The 24,439-nt window shown below is 35.1% G+C and overlaps 2 protein-coding genes across 3 annotated transcripts; both read left to right on the top strand.

The window, feature by feature from the left end:
* Positions 1–1,007: 1,007 nt before the first annotated feature.
* Positions 1,008–12,379, top strand: phyhipla (phytanoyl-CoA 2-hydroxylase interacting protein-like a). Of its 2 annotated transcripts, none has more exons than XM_042742145.1 (5): positions 1,008–1,648; positions 8,862–9,052; positions 9,287–9,461; positions 9,793–9,910; positions 10,515–12,379. In XM_042742145.1, exons 1-5 carry the CDS (start codon positions 1,543–1,545, stop codon positions 11,050–11,052), a joined length of 1,128 nt encoding a protein of 375 aa, XP_042598079.1. In that variant the 5' UTR covers positions 1,008–1,542; the 3' UTR covers positions 11,053–12,379. The 2 variants fall into 2 exon arrangements, with proteins under 2 accessions (XP_042598079.1, XP_042598080.1); XM_042742146.1 differs by lacking the exon at positions 1,008–1,648 and adding an exon at positions 7,333–7,593.
* A 2,687-nt stretch (positions 12,380–15,066) lies between these two features.
* LOC109074249 (transmembrane protein 26-like) lies at positions 15,067–24,301 on the top strand. Its single transcript, XM_019090309.2, has 6 exons — positions 15,067–15,524; positions 16,021–16,117; positions 16,871–16,948; positions 20,056–20,264; positions 22,567–22,646; positions 23,751–24,301. The coding sequence occupies exons 1-6, from the start codon at positions 15,334–15,336 to the stop codon at positions 24,053–24,055; spliced, it is 960 nt and encodes a 319-aa protein (XP_018945854.2). The 5' UTR covers positions 15,067–15,333; the 3' UTR covers positions 24,056–24,301.
* The last annotated feature ends 138 nt before the right edge of the window (positions 24,302–24,439 follow it).

The raw sequence follows: 24,439 nt of genomic DNA, 5'->3' as shown, positions 1-24,439 counted from the left end.
GGTAGATCTGATGCATGTTCTATATTGTGTTGGTTAGTTTGAGTTTGAATTGTTTGTATCCAAGAAGAGAAATACATGGAGCCTTTTAATGTTAAAACAGAAAAATTCTGGTAGCAAATGTGAGTGCATTTTGGCAGTCATATCAAATGGCTGTAATATTTGTTATGTGTTTGTGGTACCTTCTATTTGGATTTGTACACAGTAGGGGGTGCCATTTGCTTTATTTCTAGCTAGATTATTGAATCGTACATTAATAAGATATGTAAATTTGGTAAAAGCCTTTTGGGAAAAAAATGTTAATGAATCTTAACCTTTGATTTGTATCTAAATCTTATTTAATGCAAAATACCAAACGTGACTTTAATTTCTAGCCCGCAGGACTACTACTGGGAAACATCTATTAATTAACATTTAATAATTATGTGGGTCCCCCTCCCCCCCAAAACTTTCCCACAAGTGGTCTAAGTAATCCATCAGTTTGTACAGTTTTAGCAAAACTGTGAAGCCGCCTAATAATAAGCAAAAGCAGTGCCGGGTTTTTGAACGAATCATCTAAGTGAATGACTTATTCTCGTGCACTTAAAATGCAGAGAGTAATATTTTTCTATGTAAAAATGACTGATGATAATACGCAATATAGAAAAGCATTTTAAGAAGGCTTCGGTCGTGATTCTTGAATTAGGGCTACAGGTATGAGTGAGTTATTGATTTACTCATAACACGCCACCTACTGGTGTAAATGACTAATACACAATTGTAAACGAATTTTAATCAAAGATAGGCCTAATAGAAGTTGTATCAGTCGTGAATGACACTCTCAGTGTTTTTTTTTTTTTTTTTATGGAATAATTTACTCGTTATCTGATGAAAAGGTCCACTGACTGGACGAACCACTGAAAGAATCTGAACGAATCTTTTTGGTGCACGAATTCAAAAGATTCGAATCACTGGGATGAATCAATATCCCCACCCTGTTCATGCAGGGGCTGGTTCGGTACCAAATAAGGACATGAGCTCGACCGTTTGAAGTGACGTCAGTGAGATGGCTGGCGGAATAAAGGAGTCTTTCGCTCAGAGGCGGGAGTAACGTTAGAGGTACAGGGGTACGCACAGAGTCTGCTGAAATTGAGAATTAACTGTAGTGTAGACCGTAATCTCGTTACATAACCCATCGCTGAACGCGCCGTTCGTCCGTTCACTCGCGTTAATCCGTTTCTCCTCAGAGCGAAAACACTTGTGGCGTTTGTCAGCGCGAGGGAACTCAGATAAATTTCTGTTTTCTCAAAATGAGGACAACCACATTAATGTTACAGAGCCACTAGAATAAAATAATCTTCCTTATAGTGTATATGCTTCTGTCCTTGTATCTATGTCCAGCAGTGTGGTGATGACGACCCGCTGACGCGGTTTCCACCACAGCGCCAAGGAAGAGAGAGAGAGAAAGAGAGACATCAAGGCGACAGACCACAAGACTCACCTTGTTTGGGTTTCAAAGCCGAAGCTGAAGAATATTTTCAAAGATATCCAAGCGCCTCTGCAGACATGGAGGCGGCGAGTTTGGCACACGGGGTCGCGAGCCCATTAAGCCCGCGCGAGGGCATGATCAAGAACGTGAGCCTGGAGTCGCTCCAGCTGTGCGAGAGAGACGGTAAGAAACCGCTGCAACACAGTGACTGACTATAAACTTGACAGGTTTTATCCACGCCTTTTCTCCCCTTAGCAAACCTTTTTAAAGGACCATGTTTATTTTGAAGTGTGTTGAGCGCTTAAAGACTGTAGTAAAAAGGGATTATTCATTGCTGCAGAAAAAAATCTCCTGTCACGTCCATGAAAAGCAGAAAATGAGACATGGCAGGCTGCCTTTGTGTGTGCTGGCTGTGGTTTCTGATAGTGAAATCTCTGCTGTCTGTGCGAGGCTTTCGTTTCAGCACCATGGACACTACCCTCTTCCAGTCAGCTACCTTTTTTCTTGCAGTCTCGTTTAATTGTCTTGCGGTCAGTTAAGATGAAACCAACAAACTGGTATTGTAAACCAGTAGAGAAAATAATATAAATATCAAAATAAAATAATCATAATTTCAAGAGCCCTAAAGCAGTAAAGGAGGCTGATGTAGCAGGGGGTGAGGCTTTTTGACAGTGAAAGAGCTTCTATATATATTTGTTCATTTTTATATTTTATAGACATGTATTATGCAAAATATGTAAACATATCTAAATAACTGTTAACTATAAGAATAACTCATAATATAAACATATCTGTCTATTGCACTCATATTTTGCAATAATATATGTTACTTTTTGTTTTTCCCATATATATATATATATATATATATATATATATATATATATATATATATATATATATATATATATATATAGATAGATAGATAGATAGATAGATAGTACAACATAACTCATAATATGTTTTGCAATATATATTATGGTTTGTATAGATAAATATATTTACAATACAATACATAAACACATTTCTTGAATCAGTACGGATTACTTAGTGTACACTAAATGTATTTAGATGTTCACAAGGAGCATCAGACATTTTTAACAGCTTCATGTTGGCAGAAGGTGAAGTCAGGTGCTTGCACACACACACACACACACACACACTGAGCAGGACACACATTGGGAGGAACCTGCTGTGGCTTTTAAAGGTATACAGGCTTTATGTAGAGGCTTACTTGAGGATACAGTGTTTACCTTTCACCTGTTTCCATCTCATTTTATTTGAGTGGAATTGTAGGCCTATAAATGCAAATCCATTTTAACTGGCGGAGTCACCTTTGTCTTTTTAATAAGCGTTACAACCATCAGTGTTTCAATAGTGAGTGTATGTTTGAAAATGTCAAAATGTGTCATCCTCTTTAAGAATGACTGAAGCAACAAACTGCAAATACGCAATTTGGCAGGCTTCAGAAGAATGCAGCATTCCTTAAGGCTAGCACAATGACTCACCAGGTTTTTGAGAGGGAGGCAGAGTTTTTTTATCTTCCCTACATGAATGTATTTGAATCAGCATTAAAGAGCCTGAATATATTGCTGTGCTGGCAGCAGAGTGCCTCTTATCTCTTTGAGTTACCACATTTAAACATCACTGCTCATTTCATTTTGTTTAATTGCAACAAACTGAGGGAGTGCATAATGCACTGTTTTTGAGGTACTAATTGAAGTCTCTAATTAGTTAGCATGAGTGTGCTTCTCAGACATGAAGGAAAACATTCTCTTTAAACTTGGACCAGACTTCTCATCTGTTCAGCTGTTCTAACAAGACACAGGTGTATCTGCTTTTTAACACCCTTATTTAAGATTTTTGCAAGATGATGTTTTGGATATTTTTGTCTAAAAACTGATTTCGGTTAAAGTGCATTCAGATGATGATTGAAACTGCTAGCGCTGGCTAATGCTAACCCATCAGCTGAGTGCCGGTGTAAATATCTACAGTAAATCAGATTAGCTAGAAACCTGAATCTGTTCCATGCAGGACTTTGAACAACCTTGGGGATTCCTGTCTGCGGCCTGTGACACCTCAACAAATATATTTAGAGAAATGTTGCACAAATAACATAAACGGTTTAAGATGTTGGAGTGAGCCTTTTTAGTAAGGACCTGGATTTGTAATGAAGCGGATGTAGATTTGATCCCAGTCAGAGGCAACCAGTGAACTGTAAACTTTCAGTGCCCTTGAGCAAGGGATATGAGTATACAGATACAATATGAAGGCTAGACTATGATGTATGCGATGAGTGAAAAATAAGAGAATTAGCAAATGTTAAACTCTATAAACAATTCACAACTATTTAAAAACAAAAAACTCACATTCCCAGCTAAGGAAAGACACTTGTTTTTAATTGATGTTGAATTACGGACAGCACATGCTTAATTAATAGTTAGACTGCTTGTATAATATCATCCCTAATTAAATGCAAATATTTCATTCTGTATGATTAAGTGCTGTAATGATTATATGTTGCTTGAGGCTTGACTTAAGTTAATTTTCCCTCCCCCTAGAGAAGCTGTGGGTTCATAAACTAGAAAACAGCAGCCTGCTGTACCATTTTATTATGTGCACAGTGCTCGTTGTGAGCTCTGCAGCTCATCTTAGCAAAACTTAATTGCAAAGTAAATGTGTTGTCTTATTGCAGGCGGAGAGAACCAGATTATGCTCTGAGCAAATTTTCCCACACACATTTGGAGCTCAGATGCCAAGAGAATCATGTAGAAATATGATTTGATTTGATTTTTTATTCTTATTAGGTAAATAAAATTGCATACAGTCTATAGCAGGCTTTTGTGGTAATTTTTGAATGGTTTGCTTTAGATTAACATTAATATCCTTTTAGGTTAAAAGTACAGTTATTTAGTGTAGATCGATATTTATAATAATAAATAACCAAGCTTGTTTGTGTTAGTTTGGTGGCAGGTTATGTCAATCTTGCAGTAGAGATCATAAAATGTATAAAGCCTGGCATATAAAATAAGTCAGAAAAAAATATTCAGAAAAATACATTTTTAAACCAAACTGCAATCTTCAATTCTATTGATTATGAATAACAATATAAATAAATAAATATGAAAGTCATTGTTATAGTGAAGATTTATCAGTGCTCAATATATAGATATATGCATATCTCTTTGATTTTTACTATAACCATGTTCTTGCTTCCATAATTTTTTTTACATATATAAAGTTTTAAACTATATATGACACCATAATTTGTAATTAGCCTGGGACTGAAAGCTGTTAAAAATGTAAATTTACTGTCATGCACAGCCTGTTGTTCTGCAAATGACAAAAATGTGTATTAATATGCAATTCTGTGTGCATTTTGGAGTGGATCCAGAGCTCATTAAACAAACTCTAAACCCTGCTAAACTAGCATTCTGCCACAATTCAGAGACCTTTGCAGTTTGAACCTGCAATCTCTCTCTGTTTTGGAGCTCATACAGAAGAAAAGTATTGTTTTCATGCACAGGGACCAATATTATTTTGTAGTCACATGTTGCAGTGCTGTTTGCCCACATAAAGACTTCACTGTAGTTTTGGATTTGTGAGTGTGTGGTTTGATTTGCAGTCTGTAGATTCTGTACAGTCTGGACATTTCTGTTTTTTTATGTTAAGTAATACTGCAGTTTTCTGGCAAAGCTGTTCCCCTAATGGATATTCTTGGTTGTTTAGGTGTTTGTGAAGGAAATATTTGGAATGGAGTTTATTTGAAATGTCTGATTTTTCAGTTGGTTCTTCTGTGTGTGCGTGGCTTTAAATAGACTGTGGTCCCACAGGAGGCTTTTAGCCATTATTAGAGTCGATATAGAACCAGACGCTCCATGCTTTTCCTTCTTCGACTCTTACCCTCCCTTGATTCAGCAGGTAGTTCTCTGTCTGTGCTTTCCGACATGTTTTGAGTCTCACATTGTCTATATACAGCGTGTAAAATAAGTATTGAACACATCACCGTTTTTCTCAGTAAATATATTTCTTAAGGTGCTGTTGACATGAAAGTTTCACCAGATGTCACTAACAACCCAAGTAATCCACACATAAAAAGAAAGCAAAACAAATAAGTTCAGAAATTAAGTTCTGTGTAATAAAGTAGAATCACACAGGGATGGAGTGTTGAAGGCATGAAGAAAGTGAGGTGCAAAAAGGCATGGAAAGCCAATACACCAGCTGAAATCTATCAGTAAATAGAAAACAATCCTGCCCTTTGTCAGTGGAAATTAATATTAGTTGGTTCAGTCCCAGCTGATGGCCCATAAAAAGGTGTCTCATGACCAACATGTCACACAGAAAACAAAGCAAAGAGCTTTTTCAAAACCTTTGCAACCTTATTGTTGCAAAACATAGCGATGGCATTGGTTACAAAAGGTTTTCTATACTTCTGAATGTTCCAGTGAGCACTGTTTGGGCCATAATCTGGAAGTGGAAAGAACATATTTTCACCATAAACCAGCCACGACCAGGTGCTCCTCGCAAGATTTCTGATAGAGGAGTGAAAATAATTATCATAAGGGTTGTCCAAGAGCCAAGGATCACTTGTGGAGAGCTTCAGAAAGACCTAGAATTAGCATGTACAATTGTTTCAAAGAAAATAATAAGTACAATAAGTAATGCACTCGACTGCAGTGTCCTGTATGCGCGCAAGGCTCTAATGCTGAAGAAAAAGCATGTTGAAGGTCATTTAAAGATTGCTGCACAACATTTAGACAAGCCTGTGAAATATTGGGAGAATATAGAAAAATCGTGTCATAATACATACCATGTTTGGAGGTCAAATGGCATTGCACTTCACCCCAAAACATCATGGTGTAGCACTGGCAAAATTCATATAATTGAAGGAAGGATGAATGGAAAAATGTACCAAGACATTCTTGATGAATATCTGCTGCCATCTACCAGGATGATGAAGATGAAATGAGGATGGACATTCCAGCGAGACAATGATCCCAAACACACAGCCAAGGACACTCTCATTTGGTTTCAGAGAAAGAAAGTAAAGCTGCTAGAATGGCCCAGCCAATCACCTGACTTGAATCCAATAGAAAATCTATGGAAAGAACTAAAGATTAGAGTTCATAGAAGAGGCCCATGGAACCTTCAAGATTTAAAGACCATTTGTGTGGAAAAACGGGCCAAAATCACACCTGAGCAATGCATATGACTAGTTTCTCCATACAGGAGGCATCTTGAAGCTATCATTACCAACAAAGGCTCTTGTACGAAGTATTGAATAAATTTCGGTGTTCAATATTTTTTTCCTTGGGTCATTCCATTTTATTACACAGAACTTAATTTCTGAACTTATTTGTATTGTTTTCTTTGTATGGATGGATTTCTTGGATTGTTACCGACATCTGGTGAAAATTTAATGTCAACAGCAACTTTAGAAATATATTTACTGAGAAAAATGGTGATGTGTGCAATACTTATTTTACCCGCTGTATACCCTTTGTGGTTGGTTCAATATTTGTCTTAAGGCTGCATATATTTGATTAACTGTTTCTCAAAACTTCCAACAGTAATGCACGATAAATAAAAGGTTTTATCTGTCAGCTTCTCTGAGAATCTTCCTCTTTAAATTACGCTTCATTGATTAATGGCCTTGATTTGTTTCCATGGAAACTGCCGTCTTTGTTAAAGCGTGTCGAAAGACCTGTGGGTGTGTTTTGAAGCTGGCACTTTAGTAGAGATGCATACTGCTGGTTTAGTACTTGTTTTTAGGTACAAATAAAGTAATCACATTTTTACAGACTTGCTTTATGATTTTGTTGATTTTTTTTTTTTAATGATTCTTTGACCAAAGCTTGGATAAGATTACATCAACATTTGCTGGAAGTACAACTTATTGTGTATGCTAAACGTATGCAGCATCAAACCAGTTTCTTAAAGCGTGAAGGAAAGCAGATTCTGTAGTGAGAATATATCAGAAAAAAGCAGAAGTTGGTAAACAGACATCTGTTGTTTGTGTAAGGGAGGCTGTTGGCAGAGGCGGGGTTCGGAGGGCTTCTTCTGCCAGACCCAGAGTTGTTGTGGGAGGGCTAGTGTTGCACAGGAATATATCTATAACTCAACTGAACGTTGTGAGTACTATTATTTTTCAATAAGACATTTTGCTGTTTTGTTTGTGCATTTACCTTCTTGTGCATTTGTCTTCTTTCTTTTTTTTATTTTATATTTCACAAGTGCAACTTTATTTCTTGTAATTGTCACTTTAATTTCTATAATTACGACTAAACTTACGACACAGTGTGACTTTTATTTACAAATTATGACTTTATTTCTCATAATATTGACTTTAATTTCTTATTTTGAACTTTATTTGTTGTAATTAAAACTATTTCCCATAATTGTGACACACTGTGACTTTCTCACAATTTTTTTTTTTTTTTTTTTTTTTTTTTTTTTTTTTACATTTTTTGTTTTATCTCACAATTACATTTTGTATTTTATATTCAAAGACAGAAACAGGCTTTCACGGATTGTTCTGTGGTAAATAAAGCAGAAGAGTTCTGTATCAAAAATACAATAAAATAGCAATATTGTAAAACTTTATTATAATTTAAAATATCTGTTTTCTATTTCAATATAGAAATTTTATTACAATTTATTTCTGTGATGGCAAAGCTGGCTTTTCTCTGTTACTCCAGTCTTCAGTTTCGCAGAATAAAAAGAATAATCTTTCAGAAATCATTTTATTATGCTGATTTGATGCTCAAGACACATTTCTTCTTATTATCAAAGTTTAAAACATTTGCTTATTCTTTTATGGAAACTGTGATAAACAGAAATAGAATTTGTTTTTGTTTTTGTTTTTTTATCAATTTAATGTCCAACCTTTTGAATTTTAGTATAACCTCCTGTTTACCTGTTCAGTAATTCATAATATTCAGATATTTATCCTCCAATAAACATGGATCTTTTGTGCTGATTTTTCAGTAATACTCTTAAGTCCATATTAGAGTAATTTCTTTCCAGAGGAATATATCAGCAGTAGTAATTCAAGAATTCAGTTTAGGAGAGAAAGGGCTCAGTGTTTAGTGAAATGTGAGCTGTGGGTGCTTATTGTACAGTAAAGCTTTATCATGACCCTATTCATGGTTTCAAGAGGCGGTTCAATGTTCACTGTGTTTTGTGTGTGTGTGTGTGTGTGTGCCATTCAGGAACCTCACATTCCTGTTGTTCATTTCTAGACACTAAGATAACACAGTCCCACACTGTAGCCAACAAAGCACATTTCCAACTCTGTGATTGTGTATGTGAGTCAGTGTAGCAGTGTTTATAGAGAAAAACTTAATATTTCAAACAAAACAAAGGATTTTTGACAGTATGCTTTCTTTCTTTCTTTCAGGTAAGGCTGAGGACCCCGGAGTGGTAGGAATGGAGTTACCCGTTGCTCGCAACATCAAGATCAGTAACATCACCTGCGACTCCTTTAAGATCTGCTGGGATATGGACCCTCATACCACAGAGAAGATCACACATTACTTCATTGACCTTAACAAGAAGGAGAACAAGAACTCCAACAAATTCAAACACAAGGTACTCAATGATTCAGTTCACAACACAAATTATTTAAATTATTCTGCATAGTCTTGAGTATTGCCTGGGGTTTCAAAGTTTGTAATAGGTTATAATACAAATGGGCTTTTTTGCCTATTTATGAGAGAGTGTTTTAGCGAAATTTCATTCTGTTGTTTGTCATCATAAAAAAGATTAAATTGATTAAATGTCATTAATTAGTATATTCATTCCTTGATGACTCTCTGTCTTTAGGATGTGCCTACAAAGCTTGTTGCTAAGGCAGTCCCGTTGCCCATGACAGTGCGAGGCCATTGGTTCCTGAGTCCACGGACAGAATACACAGTTGCTGTGCAAATAGCATCCAAACAGACTGATGGAGACTATGCTGTATCAGAATGGAGTGACATTGTTGAATTTTGTACAGCAGGTAAATAACCCAAACACACACATACAGATAAAAAAGAATGTAAGACAAGATTGTACAGCACATTTGATTCACACAGGTAATTAAAAAAGTTCTTTAAACTGGCATTAAATGAGAGAAAAAATACAATTTGAAAAAAAAAAAGTGATAAAAATAATATGTAAAATCGCATAGGAATATAAAATGATTGAGGAAAAATGCTTTAAATACCTAAATCCTAATAGGAGAATAAAGACATGGATCTTAATTGTTGTGCTGCTGATCAGCTTTATATGTGGTTAACAAGACTAAAGAAAATTGATGACAAATAAAAACATTTCCTTCAATTTTCTAGATTATTCCTCGGTGCATTTGACGCAGCTGTTGCAGAAGGCTGAAGTCATTGCTGGCAGGATGCTCAAGTTCTCTGTCTTTTACCGGAATCAGCATGAGGAATACTTCCAACACTGCAGGTGATTCAGAAAAAAAAAAAACCTCAGTAAAAAATGCTTAGTATATGAAATAGGGAGGAAAAAGAGAATGTAATGTTGGTTGAGGAAGATAATGACAATCTTTCTTTTCTTTCTAAAGTAAACTGCTCCCTCTTGTGGAATAATTTCCTCGTTAATTAGCTGGGTTTACTTTCTTCTTCTTGTGAACTGCATTTATATTTTCTCTTACATTAATGTTCAAAAATTTGGGGTCAGAATTCTCTGAGTTGGATTCTCATGCTAAACATGGCCAAAGTTTCAAAACAATTTGGACGTATAACTGAGTATTTCTGTGCCAAATGCACTCCTTCCGGGGTTCATAAAAGTTTCAGAAAGTTCATATTCAAATCATAAGAAATGTTTCTTGAGCACCAAATCATGTATAGAAAACATTTATTTTAAATTGTAGTAATATTTAACAATAATACTGTTTTACTGCATTTTTTAAACAAATACTGCCTTAGTGAGCATGAGACTTCTTTCAAAAAACGTTTAAAAATCTAATTTACCACAAATGTTTGAACAGTAGTATAATTAAAATATACATGTGATTAAAGGATTTTAGAAATGTCTTTTTCTCACACAGAGATGTTCTTGGCGGTCGAATGATGCCCTCGGTAAAGGATAACAGCGGTAGTCACGGCTCACCTCTCAGCGGTAAACTGGAGGGGATCTTCTTCAGCTGTAACACTGAGTTTAACACTGGTCAGCCGCCCCAGGATTCCCCATATGGCCGCTTCCGCATCCAGATACCCGCAGAGGTTCTGTTCGCCCCTGATACGCGCCTCTACTTCGGGGACTTCTACTGCATGTACACTGCCTATCATTATGTTATCCTCGTCCTGGCTCCCCGGGGCTCGCGCGGAGATCTTTACTGTAAAGATCGCCTTCCGGAGCTGGATGTGACGAACAACCGCTTCCTGACACGTGTCTGTGGGGAGGATGGGCAGGTGGTGTTTCAGCATGCACAGGATGTGATTCTGGAGCTGATTTATACTGAGCCGGTGCCACTGGCACAGGGGACTGTCTCTCAGATCAGCGGCCACCAGTTGATGAGCTTGTCAACTGTGAATGCTAAGAAAGACCCCAGCTGCAAGACCTGCAACATCAGCGTTGGGCGCTAACTTGGGCAAACATTCACACACAGACCCAATTGGGCATATGACAAGAAGACCTCCTGAACAACCTTTAAATGCTATGTAACAAAACAAGATACAGATGAACTCCAAGAAAAATGACCCCAGAATCCTTCAGATATGCCCATGTGGCACTCAAACCACTTTGGGGGGCCTCACAAACCCCCAGCTAATGCTAGAAAATTATATCTTTGCTCAATGAACTGAAAAGTGTTACAAAAAGTGCAACAGGAAAAATAGAAGAGTAAGACAAAAAAAAAAAAAAATCAAGATTTGAATTAAGAAAAAAATTGAGAACGAAGAGTAAAGCTAAATTTCCAAAACCTTCAATCCCACTGTGAATTTTTCATGTGTTTTTGGTGCTTTTACTGATTGATATTCAGACCCCAGCTCTGTTTATCTCCAAACCATTTGTGACTTTATTTTTTTTTTAAACACAGTGACTCAAACAGGGATGTCTTGCTCAGTTTCCGCTGAGGCTGTCAAGCTGCCCGTCTCTCTTATGTTGGACTTGTGCTGCATGAAGTTTGATCCTTTAAGCATCTACATACCACCTCAGCCTTTAAACCTTCTATATGGGGATTTTCTTCATTTACACAGATCCTGTGGTCTGCGTGTCCACTGAGCCTCTATTCACACTTGCCATTCGCCTCGGAGGACTTCTACTGCATGTATACTGGCTAGCATTACATTACCCAGATGGATGTGACAAAAAACAAATGCTTTAAGAGTTTTACGCCAACTGATCCTTTAAGCACCTACATGCCACCTCAGCCTTTTAAACCTTCTCCTTTACCCTTAGTCTTTTCATGTTCTACTCTGATCGCAGTTCTCCTTTAACCTTTCTTCCCATTAAACGTGGTTATTTTGATGTTCTTGTTTCATTGTTCTTGTTTTGTTTTTAGAGACTGTGTGATGCAGTATTGATGGTGTATGATGATTCCTGATAGAACATCAAGCAGTAAGTAGAAATGATTTGTATAAAACATATCCTAAACATATCCACTGGACATATGTCCAGGTTCTTGAGGAGTTTGCACTGTTTTATCAGAGACTGATGGTTTCGTACTTGCACTCTCTGGTGGTGAAAAAGTCAAATTTCACAGATGCATGCCTAGAAATTTGTGCTGTTCTGTATCTGAACTTGTTACTTACTCCTTAAGATCCAAAAATAGAAGCCAATCACAGCAGACATGGATGCACACTATTTATTTTTAATTTTTTTGAGAACTTTTAGCTGCCAGTATCCTAAAATCTAAAGTCAACATGTAGCTTTTGCTCAAAAAAAAAAAGAAAAAAAAAAAAAAATTGTTAACTATGATAAATTCTAGACTGTATGTACTCATACTGTTCAAACGTTTGGGGGCATACCAATGCTCTGTTTTATTAGATTGACAATACTGCAATATTGTAATACAGTAATATTATGAAACATTATTACAATTTAAAATCACAGTTTTTTTATCTGAATATATTTTAAAATGTAATTTATTCCTGTGATGGCAAAGTAGAATTTTCAGCATCCATTACTTCAGTTTTCAGTGTCACATGGTCTTTCAGAAATCAGAAGAAGCATTTATTATTATGATCAATGTTGAAAACAGTTGTGGAAACAGTGATGCATTTTTTTCAGGATTTTCAGAATTTTTCAGCATTTATTTGAAATAGAAATCTATTTAAAATTATCAGTTTAATTATTGTCATTTTAAAGTATTAATTTATTTTTAAAAAATTCTAACTAACCCAAACTTTTGAACAGTAGTGGAAAAAAGTAAAGCCCAGTCAGTGTGTTTTGTGTTTTCTAGGAGTTCTGATTATATATGAGGGTGTGTGATTGTGTTTCTCTGCATGTTTTGTCTGTATAAGTAAGTGTGTGAGCTGTTTAGATTCGAGTGTGGTGTGTCAGCTGGAAATATGACTGTTTGACTGATAAAGCAAGCACCTGTTTTCTCAGTTCTAAAATAGAGGAAGTCTGTCATACTTCTGTGCACTTCATTAGTGAAGAAGGGATGAAAAAAAATCTGTTTATTCCCTCTCTACACATTCATGACTTTTATTGCCTTACTCTAATACGCTGTAGAAAAATGTTAGTTCAAATTTGGACTTACGCACAGGACAGTATCCCAAATCAAGTTCTCGCTGTGTGAATGTGCCTCAGAATGACAGACATGTTGAGTAAATATTGTTTTTCTTGTTGCCATGTTTATGAATACCAAATGTGACTGTTCATTAAAGATCATTCAGATTGAGACTACTGTGTGTGTTTAGTGAGCCAGTCTTTGGGAAGTCTTTCTATAAAAATGATCATGTGTATGCTTTTATATTTTATAGGCTTTAAATATTTATAGATTGTAGTTTTTAGGTTTCCACTTTTATTTAGCTGATCAAATAAAAGCATTTTAAAAACTGGTTTTAAAGCAAAACAAAATATACAGACATATACAATTAAATGCAAAAAAAAAAAAAGACATTAAATAAATACCCCTAATCTCCATTATGGAATACTGTGTAAGTACATACACATATTCTTGTTAAACAAGCACAAAAATATACGAAATGACCAAGACCACCATTTTTATAAATTCCCTAAAAATATCTATACAGTTATTCATGCCTTTTTCTGTCCTTTCAGGTTTTGTGGATAAAATATTCAGACCAAAGAAAGATGATACTGTTGGCTATTACTGACATGAGTACTGATTTCTATGGGTGCCTACACACTGCAAAATTTGTTAGTGTCTTAGAAAAGATAATAATGAGAAGAGAATTTGAAAATCTTACAATGAAAATATTTTACATTTATTTTCTACTGTTTTGCTCTTGCCTTGTCAGCTATGAGGCAGCTAGCATGTGAAAGTGGTTCTGTGTTGAAGGTGAGTAGCAGAGGGGGAGTCTGGGAAAGTGGCTGAGAGGAGCAGAAAGTTGAGTAGCCTTCTTGATTTTAAGATGAACTTGATCCTTATTATAAACATCTAACTTGCTATCCCTTACGAAATATATATATATATATATATATATATATATATATATATAGTATATATATATAATATATATGGGAAATATATATATATATATATATATATATATGGGAATATATACTGCAAAATATAATGTTATATATTACATAACACATTTCCATATATGGGAAACTAGTGCTTATATTTTATACTGCAATATATCAATTGACCAATTATGACTATGATACATTAATAATTTAGAAATGAAGAAAAAATAGCATTACATGTAATATTCATAAAGCTTTATCCTTTATTGTATACATATATTGCACATACATGTTTCCACACACTCTGCACACATCACACACGCACACACATATTGTGATAAAAGTTCATATTTTCCACATCTATTTTAGATTCACACACACACACACACACACACACACACATCCGACCAATAAAAGAAAAGTGTTTATAATGTAATGTGTTTCTAAATTGCCACTGCTTTGTCGCTGTATAGCGGTAAGTAGTGTTGGGTATAATGTAATGTGTTCTAAATTGCCATTTTTTCTGTTTTGTTATATGAATAGTGATAATTTATAAATTTGCTGCATTCTTACTGTTCTCATTTAATTTTTGATATTATTTTAAAATGTTAATATTAATATTAAAGTAAACACACACACACACATACACACAAACAGCAAATTAGAATCAATTTGACGACTTATGGTTGAATAAAAGGTGTTATGTTTTTCCAGTGGTTGTGTATGTGATGGCCATCACCACAGACAAATGGACACAGTCTTTGGGGTGTATTTATTTAAATAACAGTAATAAACAGTGTAGAATTGAAACTATATTCTCGCTATCCTACACTCTGCTAAATGATATAGATCAATAATCGTATTTTACCATAATTTACAGAAAACGCAATATTTTTGTGATTTTTTTTGTAGGAATTGAGATATTTGTTAATTACGCTTTTTTTTGGCATACAGAGGTAATTTATGGTTTCTGACGTTTACTTTTTAATTGAAGTTACTTAAAAACGTTTTGCTAAGTTTTGCTAAACTGTAAAAAAAGAGTGTCCAGATATACAATAAACGTACGTTTAAACGGCACGGTCTTGTATATATAAGCTCTTTCAGGCTTCCTCCAGCTTTGTCTTCAGGACAAACATTTCACCTCTGTCAATGATTTCACACACTGACGCTGGTGGGAGGATTCAACAGGATTCAAACTGGGGACTTAACGGGACTCTACAAGCGCACTTTACACCGCTCAAACCCGGGACACCTTTGCCTCTACCATGAGTTTAGTTAAATTCGTGTGCGCCATCATAACCAGGTCGTTATTTTTTCTGGTCTCTCTCATCGGCGTCTGGAGAGTGAAAACAGTGAAAAATGACAACATGTACTGGTTACTGACTGTCCTTTACCTTCCTCTGGTCGTGGAGATGATCATCACTTTAACACGAAGGAAAGGTAAAGACTACAAATGGTGAGTGACACACTTTTCATTTACATTTCAACAAATGAATATACACGATTTACAGTATTGTCAGATTCACTGATTTTGACAGCAGCTGTTGATCATTTTATGCTGGATGACTCACTCTTCTTGGTCCAAAATAACTTGTATTCAGCATAATTTCGGTGTTTATGTGGCTTTTATTTGACTTCTTTAGTGGTAGCTTGTTCTTAGCTTTCAGTTACATTTTAAATTCAATTTTCCTAAGAAGTTATGGACATTCCTCTCTCCCCACCCCTCACCCCCTCACCCCCTCACCAACATCCTGCTAGACCTTTTGTTACTGCTGACACAGTAATACACAGGGTGTGTGAAAAATACTAGTGGTCTAGTATAATGTGAGTGGTCTCCAGCAGTGACCCTAAAGGTGGCCCCGAAAGGAACATTCAAAAAAATAACATTTATTATTTAGTTGTTCAGTGTATCTTCTATAAAAGTGATTTAACCATCTTCTGTCCTCTTTTAGGTTTTCTCCAGCCATCCTCTTCTTCCTCATCAGCATTATTCCATCCATATGGTTTCTGGAGTTACATCATCAAGAGAACAAAGCCAGTGATCCTCAGGTAGTATTCTGTATTCACTCTCATGTCATTCCAAACCTGTATGACCTTGCACTTTCTGTTTTTTTTTTTTATAGAAATATAATGGAAAATGTGTCTCAAGCTTACTACGGCTGCTTTTATTTGATCAAAAATACAGTAAAAAAAAAAAAAAAAAAACCAGTAATATTGTAATACTTTACCATTTGGAATATTATAATTATTTCTGAAGGATCATGTGACAGTGAAGACTGGAGTAATTGCTGCTGGAAATTTAGCTTTGCTATCACAAAAAAAAAATTACATTTTAAAATATATTTAAACAGAAATGGGTTATGTCAAAATTCTTGTTCTTACTATATTTTTTGATCAAATAAATGCAGCCTTGGTAAGCATAAGAGACTAAAAAAACGTAAATAAAAATGAATTGCTCTGGACTTTTGTCCTGCAGCTTTTATTGTTTATCGTTGTGTATATTGTTTTTATCTGTGTCTTCTTATTTTATTATTATTATTTTTTTCTCTGTACTGGGAGCTTCCCAAATACAAATTCATTGTGTGTGTAAGCATGCTTGTCAGAAAAATTCAGATTTATTTTAAGATGAGGACAGCCTTTTTAATGTCCCATGACTGTTATTTGTCAGCAAAATGTTGTGATTATGCATATGTTTTTCTGAAGTTAGTATAGCCCTGTTATGCTCTTATATAAGCTGATCTTCCTTCTCAGTGTCTTTTCCACTCATTAAGTTCTTCTCTGTGCTTTTTTTGTATCTGGCAGTGTAGGAAACTGGACTCTTGGGACAATGTCAAGAGCATATTGGCTACAAACGGCACAATGGGTGAGGAAACACTAAAGGTAATCTTGAAAATTATTATGTGTTTATTTTTAAGTTTTAATTTGTGATTCGGTGTGTTGCTGTACAAAAATGACTAATGCTCTGACTGTGATGCATCTGCTAAATACATATGCACAAATCACACATGCTTCCAATTTGTGATGTCATTCATTTCCTGTGCTCCTCCAACACAGACAGATTTCCTCATAATGTAGTATGCAGAAGGATAGACTTTTGGAGACTTTTGTCTTGCTTTCGTTTCCTCTTCAGATAGTCATATGGGATCATATGATGCGATTTCAATTTTTCCTTTCTTTTTGGAGTGTTACAAGCTCTTGGTGCATAATGAAGATCTGTAAAGTTGCAAAGACAAAAGCAGGGGTCTCCAACCTTTTTGTGAGTGAGGGCTCCCTGAAGGGATAAAATAGTCTTAAGGGCTACTTGTTTGATATATTCCCTATATATATATATATATATATATATATATATATATATATATATATATATATATATATATATATATATAATATCTTGCCATTAATAAACATTAATGATTTCTCACAAGCATTTTTTTTTTTTATCAATCCAGGAAAATATTCCAGATAAATTTATAAAAATAGGCTATCATACAATATTGTTATCATGATATTCATTTACTATTAATGGGAAAGTAAATGCTTTCCACATGTTTGTTAGACCAGGAGAATGAAGGTAAACATAACTAATAATTAAATTCCACAGAGGAACTACGTTTTTATTTAACGTTTTTTTTTTTTTTTAAAAAGGTGTCATAGAATGCATTGATACAATATTTTAAATTGTTCTCTGATGTCCCCAAAGTGTATATGTGAAGTTTTATCTCAAAATACCCCACAGATCATTTCTTATAGCTTGTTATAATTGCCACTTTTAGGGTATGAACCAAAACACGCTGTTTTTTGTGTTTGTTCCCTTTAAATGAAAATTAGCAGATGCTCCAGCCTCCCTTTTCAGAAGAGGGCAGAGCTTCAAGAGCTCATGCTCGCGGGCAATGCATACCGGTGTTATGGTTTAACTGGTGGTGACTGAGTTACTGACCTCACATTGCTTCCAAATGCAATTTTTAACTACCACATTCCTATTTACGATCATTCTGGTAGCACGTGAAGGCAGCATTAGTGAAAACAGGCAGAGACGATGGTAGCTTTAGCAACATTAGCCTTACAGAGAACCAAGAAGCTCTTTTGGAAAACAAAATATGACGCGTGATGCTTACAGTACTTTGTCTGAAGTCTGGACGTATGCACATGAAGCGTTGGTATTGATCCCTTTTTCAGAAGCAATCTTTGCACAACTCCAGCACTGAACTGAACCTCGTTTATGAGGCAGTCTGGTGTAAAATGTTAGCACAAACGTATAGGACTTTTCAATTTTTTTCAGGGACATTTCCTTCGAAAATGAAATTTAACCACTGTGTCCTCAGCAGTATATGGAGACTCCTATGTTCGTTGGGGCATCCCAACACACTACACTTTTAATGGCTCTTTGGCGCTGACATTGTACCTCCAGCTAGCTACAGCAAAAAAACAGTAATGGCGGACCGCAGCTTCTCACTCAGAGCTGTGTATATGCTAATAGGGCACAGAGCATCAAAAATCGGCGGGACTTTCCCCGACTGTGGCATCATAGTAGTGAGAAATCTGGAACTGCTAGTGTGGAGAGACTGTTTTTGATTTATTTGGATTATAAAACAGTGAGTGGGTGGATTTTTACCATTATAGGTTGGTTGTTTTCACACACTGCGGCCACACAACTTTATTAAGGCCCCATGGAATGCATTTTATTTTTCCCTAAATTCTGTGTTTTCCATTTGATTTCTTATAGATTCTATCTTTTATGATTCAGCGCAAATTTATCATAAAAAATGGTGTCTACTGAAATTATTTAATAAAACTTTAACAATTTAATTAATCTTTTAAAATGTAATCAACTGAAAATCAATTGCAAAACATTGCATTTTTATTTTTTTTATTTTATCAGACATGATGCTGCACAACAGAACTATATAAATGAATAATAATAAAAACTTGATTGTATTATATTCCTTAAAAATAATAATATTATTATTTCTTTGAGAATTGCATTGTAGTATAATATATTTACAGTATTAATATATTCAGTCATTATTTCAAATTAAACCACTTTTATTTTGACGGTTTGTTGTGAAGGTCTTTCAGCTTTAATTTCAGTGTGTATTTGACGGTACTTTTTCTCATAAAGCTGGTGAAGTCTCTCAGATGATGAAAACACAGCGAGTCATGTGTCTTTGAGTTTGTGTATCAGATGAAACTACTCCATGCATTCACACAGACGCACAGAACATGAAGACTTATTAGCTACATGCACTGACTGGTTGCTGTAACATTTATTTCTGTTGTGTGATAGGATGTTAGATTAATCCATATTGAGTAAAAATGTCCAGAGCTTATCATCATTAACATAAATTTTATCATAATCTCGATATGATATTTTTTGAACCTTAAACCACATAAACACATTGCATTACACCAAATACACCAAATAATGTTCTTTTTAGCAACGTCATATGACCCCTTTAAACAGAAGAAATCATGATATATCAGTAATATTTTGCTATTACACCCCAGCCATCCCATCACCCTCTGCTCTGGTTTTGGGGAAGGGGTTCTTTGAAACATTTCCATTGTTATGTTTCATGGAGGATGTCCAAGATGCATTTTGACACTCATAGGAATTCAAAGGTTCTAGCAAGAAGTCTTTATTATACTGCTTATTTCATTCAGCATCTATTTCTATGATGAGCTATTATTTTTAGACCTTATTTCCCACATTCTGTGGGTCTAGAAACCAGGAAAACATGATCTTTGCTTATTTATCTTCGTAAATTTGACCACTTTGAAGCTTTTATCCAAAGTATCTTGCAGTTCACTCATAACGGGCAGCCAAAAGTGCTGAATCTTTGTGGTAAATAAGATGATTGATGCTCTTGTGAATCTCATTCCTCATTCTCATTCTTGGGAATGAAGAGACTGTTCCTCTTTCTTGTCAGTGGTGTAATGTGTTCAACAAGTTATAAATATCTGTGTGTGTAAATTATTGTGTCTTTCAGCATTTGGAGCGCATGCTCACTTCCGTGTGTCCGAATGACTGGATCCTTGGTCTTCATCAGGTTCTGCTCATTCTTCTCATCCTCGGAAAGTGGCTCCTCCCATTAGGAGGAGGAGTGACACGTGACCAGCTGTCTCAGCTTTTACTCATCTTCGTTGGCACGGCAGCAGATATTCTGGAATTCACCAGTGAAACACTTTCTGATGTCAAGTGGGTACTTCCTGTTCTCAGCCATTAAACAAAAGCTTGACTCAATCAATGCCCGTTCATAAGCTTTTGTTGATGTACAATGCTGTATTTCTCAATTTGATTGATGATTATTGTTCGGCCCTCAGGTGCATTTTATGCCTGAAAAGATCAGCAATTTTTAATTGTTTTATTTTAAACGTTGTTACTGCTGAATGTTCAGCAAATTGTGCTCAAAATAAATTACAGAATACTAATAATGAATACTAAAAACCAATGACATTTCTCTTTCAGATTGTATTTTGTGTAATTAAATGTCAACCCTGTTACATTTAAAATGTGAGGTTAATGTTACTGGCATTTACTAGGAAATATCATCACACCACACAACATTATTCAATATTTTTGTACAGTACATTTCTGAGGGACCAAGAGAAAATTGGCTTTTTGTCAAAAATCTCTAAAGCATTTTAGAAAACAAACAAACACAAGGCACAAACAAAGCATATGAAGTATTTAAAAAGGCAGACTTTTTTTAATTTATTTATATTTAATCAACTAAAATTTATAATAAATGGTGAAGTGCAAATATGTGACCCTGGAGCACAAAACCAGTCATAAGTAACACGGGTATATTTGTAGCAACAGCCAACAACACATTGTATGGGTCAAAATTATAAATTTTTTTAATGCCAAAAATCATTAGGATATTAAAGGGATAGTTCACCCAAAAATTAAAATTTGATGTTTATCTTCTTATCCACAGGGCATCCAAGATGTAGGTGAATTTGTTTCTTCAGTAGAACACAAACAAAGATTTTTTACTCAAACTGTGCAGTCTGTCAGTCATGTAATGGAAGTGGATGGGAATTACGGCTTTAAGAGTCAAAAAAACATACACAAACAAAACCAAATTAAACCCTGCGGCTCGTAACGATACATTGATGTGTAAAGACACGAAACGATCGGTCGGTGCAAGAAACTGAATCTACACTCTATCTACAGTCTCAATTAGTAGTATCAATGGTCCATTTGAGAGATAGGTGGCAGTAATGCACCTATAAGTCTGCGGTCTGCCATAAAGCAAGAAGAAGAAGACGCGTCACGTGCCGGCTGTTGAGAATGCGCCCAGGACAGTTCAGACATTGTGGTAAATAAGAGGTTAAAAACTATATAAATACTGTTCAGTTTCTTGCACTATCCGATCGTTTCGTGTCTTTACACATCAATTTATCATCACAAAGCGCAGGGTTTAATTTGGTTTTGTTTGTGAATTTTTTGGGACTCTCAAATCCGTGATTCTCATTCACTTCCATTATATGACTGACAGACTGCAACGGTTTGAGTTAAAAATCCTCGTTTGTGATCTACTGAAGAAACAAAGTCACCTACATCTTGGATGGCATGGGGGTAAGCAGATAAACATAAAATTTTCATTTTTGGGTGAACTATCCCTTTATGTAAAGATCATGTTCCATGAAGATATTTTGTCAATTTCCTACCGTAAATATATCAAAACATTTTTTTTGTAATATGCATTGCTAAGAACTTAATTTGGACAACTTTAAAGGTGATTTTCTAAATATTTAGATTTTTTTTTTGCACCCTCAGATTTCCAGATTTTCAAATATCAGAATCAGAAAGAGGTTTATTGCCAAGTATGCTTGCGCATACAAGGAATTTGTTTTAGTGACATAAGCTTCCAGTAAACAGAGACAACAACACACAGACAAAAAAAAAAAAAAAAAAAATTGTATAAACAGTTGTGCTATAGATGATAATTGAATAGAATTGAGTAAGATGCAGTGATGTACTAGGATGGAGGGGTAACAAATAAATATAAGGATATTGCACATTTTTATTGCATAATTCCAAATATTGTCCTATCCTAACAAACCATACATGAATGGAAAGCTTATTTATTCAGTTTTCAATGTCAAAAAATTGACTGGTATGACTGATTTTGTGGTCCTGAGTCACAATTACACAATTACATTTTTTTATTTTTATTTTTTTTTTTTTTTATTAAATAATTACAGTCAAATAATTAATATTATGTTGTTACGTTAAGTTCATGTTTGGTTTTTCCTGTCAGTGATATCAGTAGTAACACAAATGGCCCCTTTCCTGAGAATGGGTCGTCAAGAGTGGATTTTTTTGTGTCGGTTGGTAAAAACAGACATAAGTATTGGTGTTTGAGAATCTGCTCTCCATTATGCCAGCCATAATGCCTTCCTGATTTTCAAATTCAGAAAGATTCATATATAAATTCTAATGCATTATTAGATGCAGATCTGCATAACAAGTTCTTTACTGTGTGTTATAGGGAGAGGAACAATAAACTGGTGTATGTAATCTTGGCAGTGTGGACATGGAGTATGTTGCAGTTTCCTTTTCACCTTTCAGGTTTGTGATCACCTATTTGTGTTTCTTTAACATCCCACCATCAAATGTCACAGATGTTGCTTTGAAAAGCAGCAAAATGATGTATAAAACAGTTCAGGCTCCCTCAAGTGACTGGAGGAGGACCCTGCTGTTCTGTGAAATTTCAGTTTGACGCTCAGATATCGTAAACGTTTCATCCTGCTCCATCAAAAGTATTATACTTACCCTTGGAGCTCACATAAACTAGAGGTTTGGGATACAACTCAATGTAGTATATCAGTGCTCCAGTCATTTGTAGATCAACAGCATGTGTTTTTGTTGCGTTATGCTCTATGCATGCTGTCCTTTGTGGAATGAGAGCTTTGGCAGCTGCATGAATTTAAACGTTACCAAACCCCATAGGAAGAGGAGAGGGGTGGATTTTTTGGGATCTTTTCAGCCATTTGCTGAAAGTTCAACTGACTGTTCACTTCTGCAAATCTACCCTGCTGACTGGTCTGTAAACTATGGAACCTTATTTCTGCCATGAAATAAAAAATTGAAAATGTAAATACAAATTTACATCTCACAATTCAGACTTTTTTAGATTTGTGAGTTTTGTAAGTCTTAAACTCAAGATTGCAAGTTCATATAGAGACATTTAATTCTGAATTGAGAAACTCGCAATTGCAAGGGAAAAAGTCAAAATTGTGAGATACTGTATACTCAGAATTCTGAGGGGGAAGAAGCAGCTCTTAGCTCAGATTTCTGAAGAAAAACAAAAAAAAAAAAAACACACACACATTTAGAGTCACTGATTTCCCCTAGTTTATGGAGCAAAGTGCAAAGTGCTCATAGTGGCCCTCTGCCAAAACTAAAGAGATCACCATTTAAACTCTAGTAAAACTCTTCAACTTCAACTTTATTAAAAACAAACACTTTTACAAATTAACCCTTTATTGAAACAATTAAAACACGATTTGAAACATAAAATTTCCTGCAAAATAAAAAAAGAAAACTGAACAGTTAGCTTTGTCTAAACTTGGCTAGTGTAACATGCAAATAGATTTTGTTTGGCTTGGAGTTATAATATTCATATCTCTGTGTCTGTGTTGTTTTTATTTCTCTCTTTCATGTATGTTACAGTTGTGACGTCCCAGCCGCAGAACTCAGATGAGCCGAAGGGTGGAGACGGCTGTTGTAACTTGGTCTTGTCAAGACACAGTACAGATATTTGGAACATCGTGGAGAGTTTGTTTATCCAGGATGGGCCCTTTCTCGTGGTACGTCTTATTGTGATGATAAACTTTGATGTGTTCCACCAGATGTTGGTCTTCTTCGCTATTAAGAACTTTCTAGTGGTCGTCCTCAACCTCTACAGGCTCATAGTTATCTGTCAAGACTTTAAACCACCATCATCACCACCACCATCTACATCTTTCCCAATATGAAGGAAGCAAAGAAAATAAGATTAAAATGAAAATTTAGCTTCTTCAATATAAATACATTCCATTAACTGTGCCAGATGGTTTACATCAAACTGGGCCGGGGATCTATCTATCGTTCATTACTTAGCTATTATTTTTTTATTTGGTTTTTAGTAAGTAGTTTTCAAATAAACAACAACTATTTAAAATAAGTTATATGGGGTCAGTGGAAAAGTTTATAAATAAAAACTGATAAAAATAAATTGTTTTAAAAATAGATTTAAACAAATAATAAAAAATAAATAAAATCTAATTATATTCTAAATATAATCTAAAATAAAAAATAATGAATCTAACAGTAGAGTACTATTTTATATCATAATAAAACTAAATATTTTCCAAATAACC

The sequence above is a fragment of the Cyprinus carpio genome, chromosome B17 (genome assembly GCF_018340385.1).
Source record: "Cyprinus carpio isolate SPL01 chromosome B17, ASM1834038v1, whole genome shotgun sequence".
In the NCBI taxonomy this organism is placed as follows: domain Eukaryota; kingdom Metazoa; phylum Chordata; class Actinopteri; order Cypriniformes; family Cyprinidae; genus Cyprinus; species Cyprinus carpio.
Note: the sequence above shows the minus strand (reverse complement) of the source record. Positions and strands in the feature narration are given on the sequence as shown.

Bases quoted from the DNA above. Each gene is read 5' to 3' on its own strand.
- phyhipla (XM_042742145.1), top strand. From the start codon at position 1,543: ATGGAGGCGGCGAGTTTGGCACACGGGGTCGCGAGCCCATTAAGCCCG. The intron at 1,649-8,861 runs GTAAGAAACCGC...TCTTTCTTTCAG, and splicing joins CCAGCTGTGCGAGAGAGACG to GTAAGGCTGAGGACCCCGGA. The intron at 9,911-10,514 runs GTGATTCAGAAA...TTTCTCACACAG, and splicing joins GAATACTTCCAACACTGCAG to AGATGTTCTTGGCGGTCGAA.
- LOC109074249 (XM_019090309.2), top strand. From the start codon at position 15,334: ATGAGTTTAGTTAAATTCGTGTGCGCCATCATAACCAGGTCGTTATTT. The intron at 15,525-16,020 runs GTGAGTGACACA...GTCCTCTTTTAG, and splicing joins AAAGGTAAAGACTACAAATG to GTTTTCTCCAGCCATCCTCT. The intron at 16,118-16,870 runs GTAGTATTCTGT...TGTATCTGGCAG, and splicing joins ACAAAGCCAGTGATCCTCAG to TGTAGGAAACTGGACTCTTG.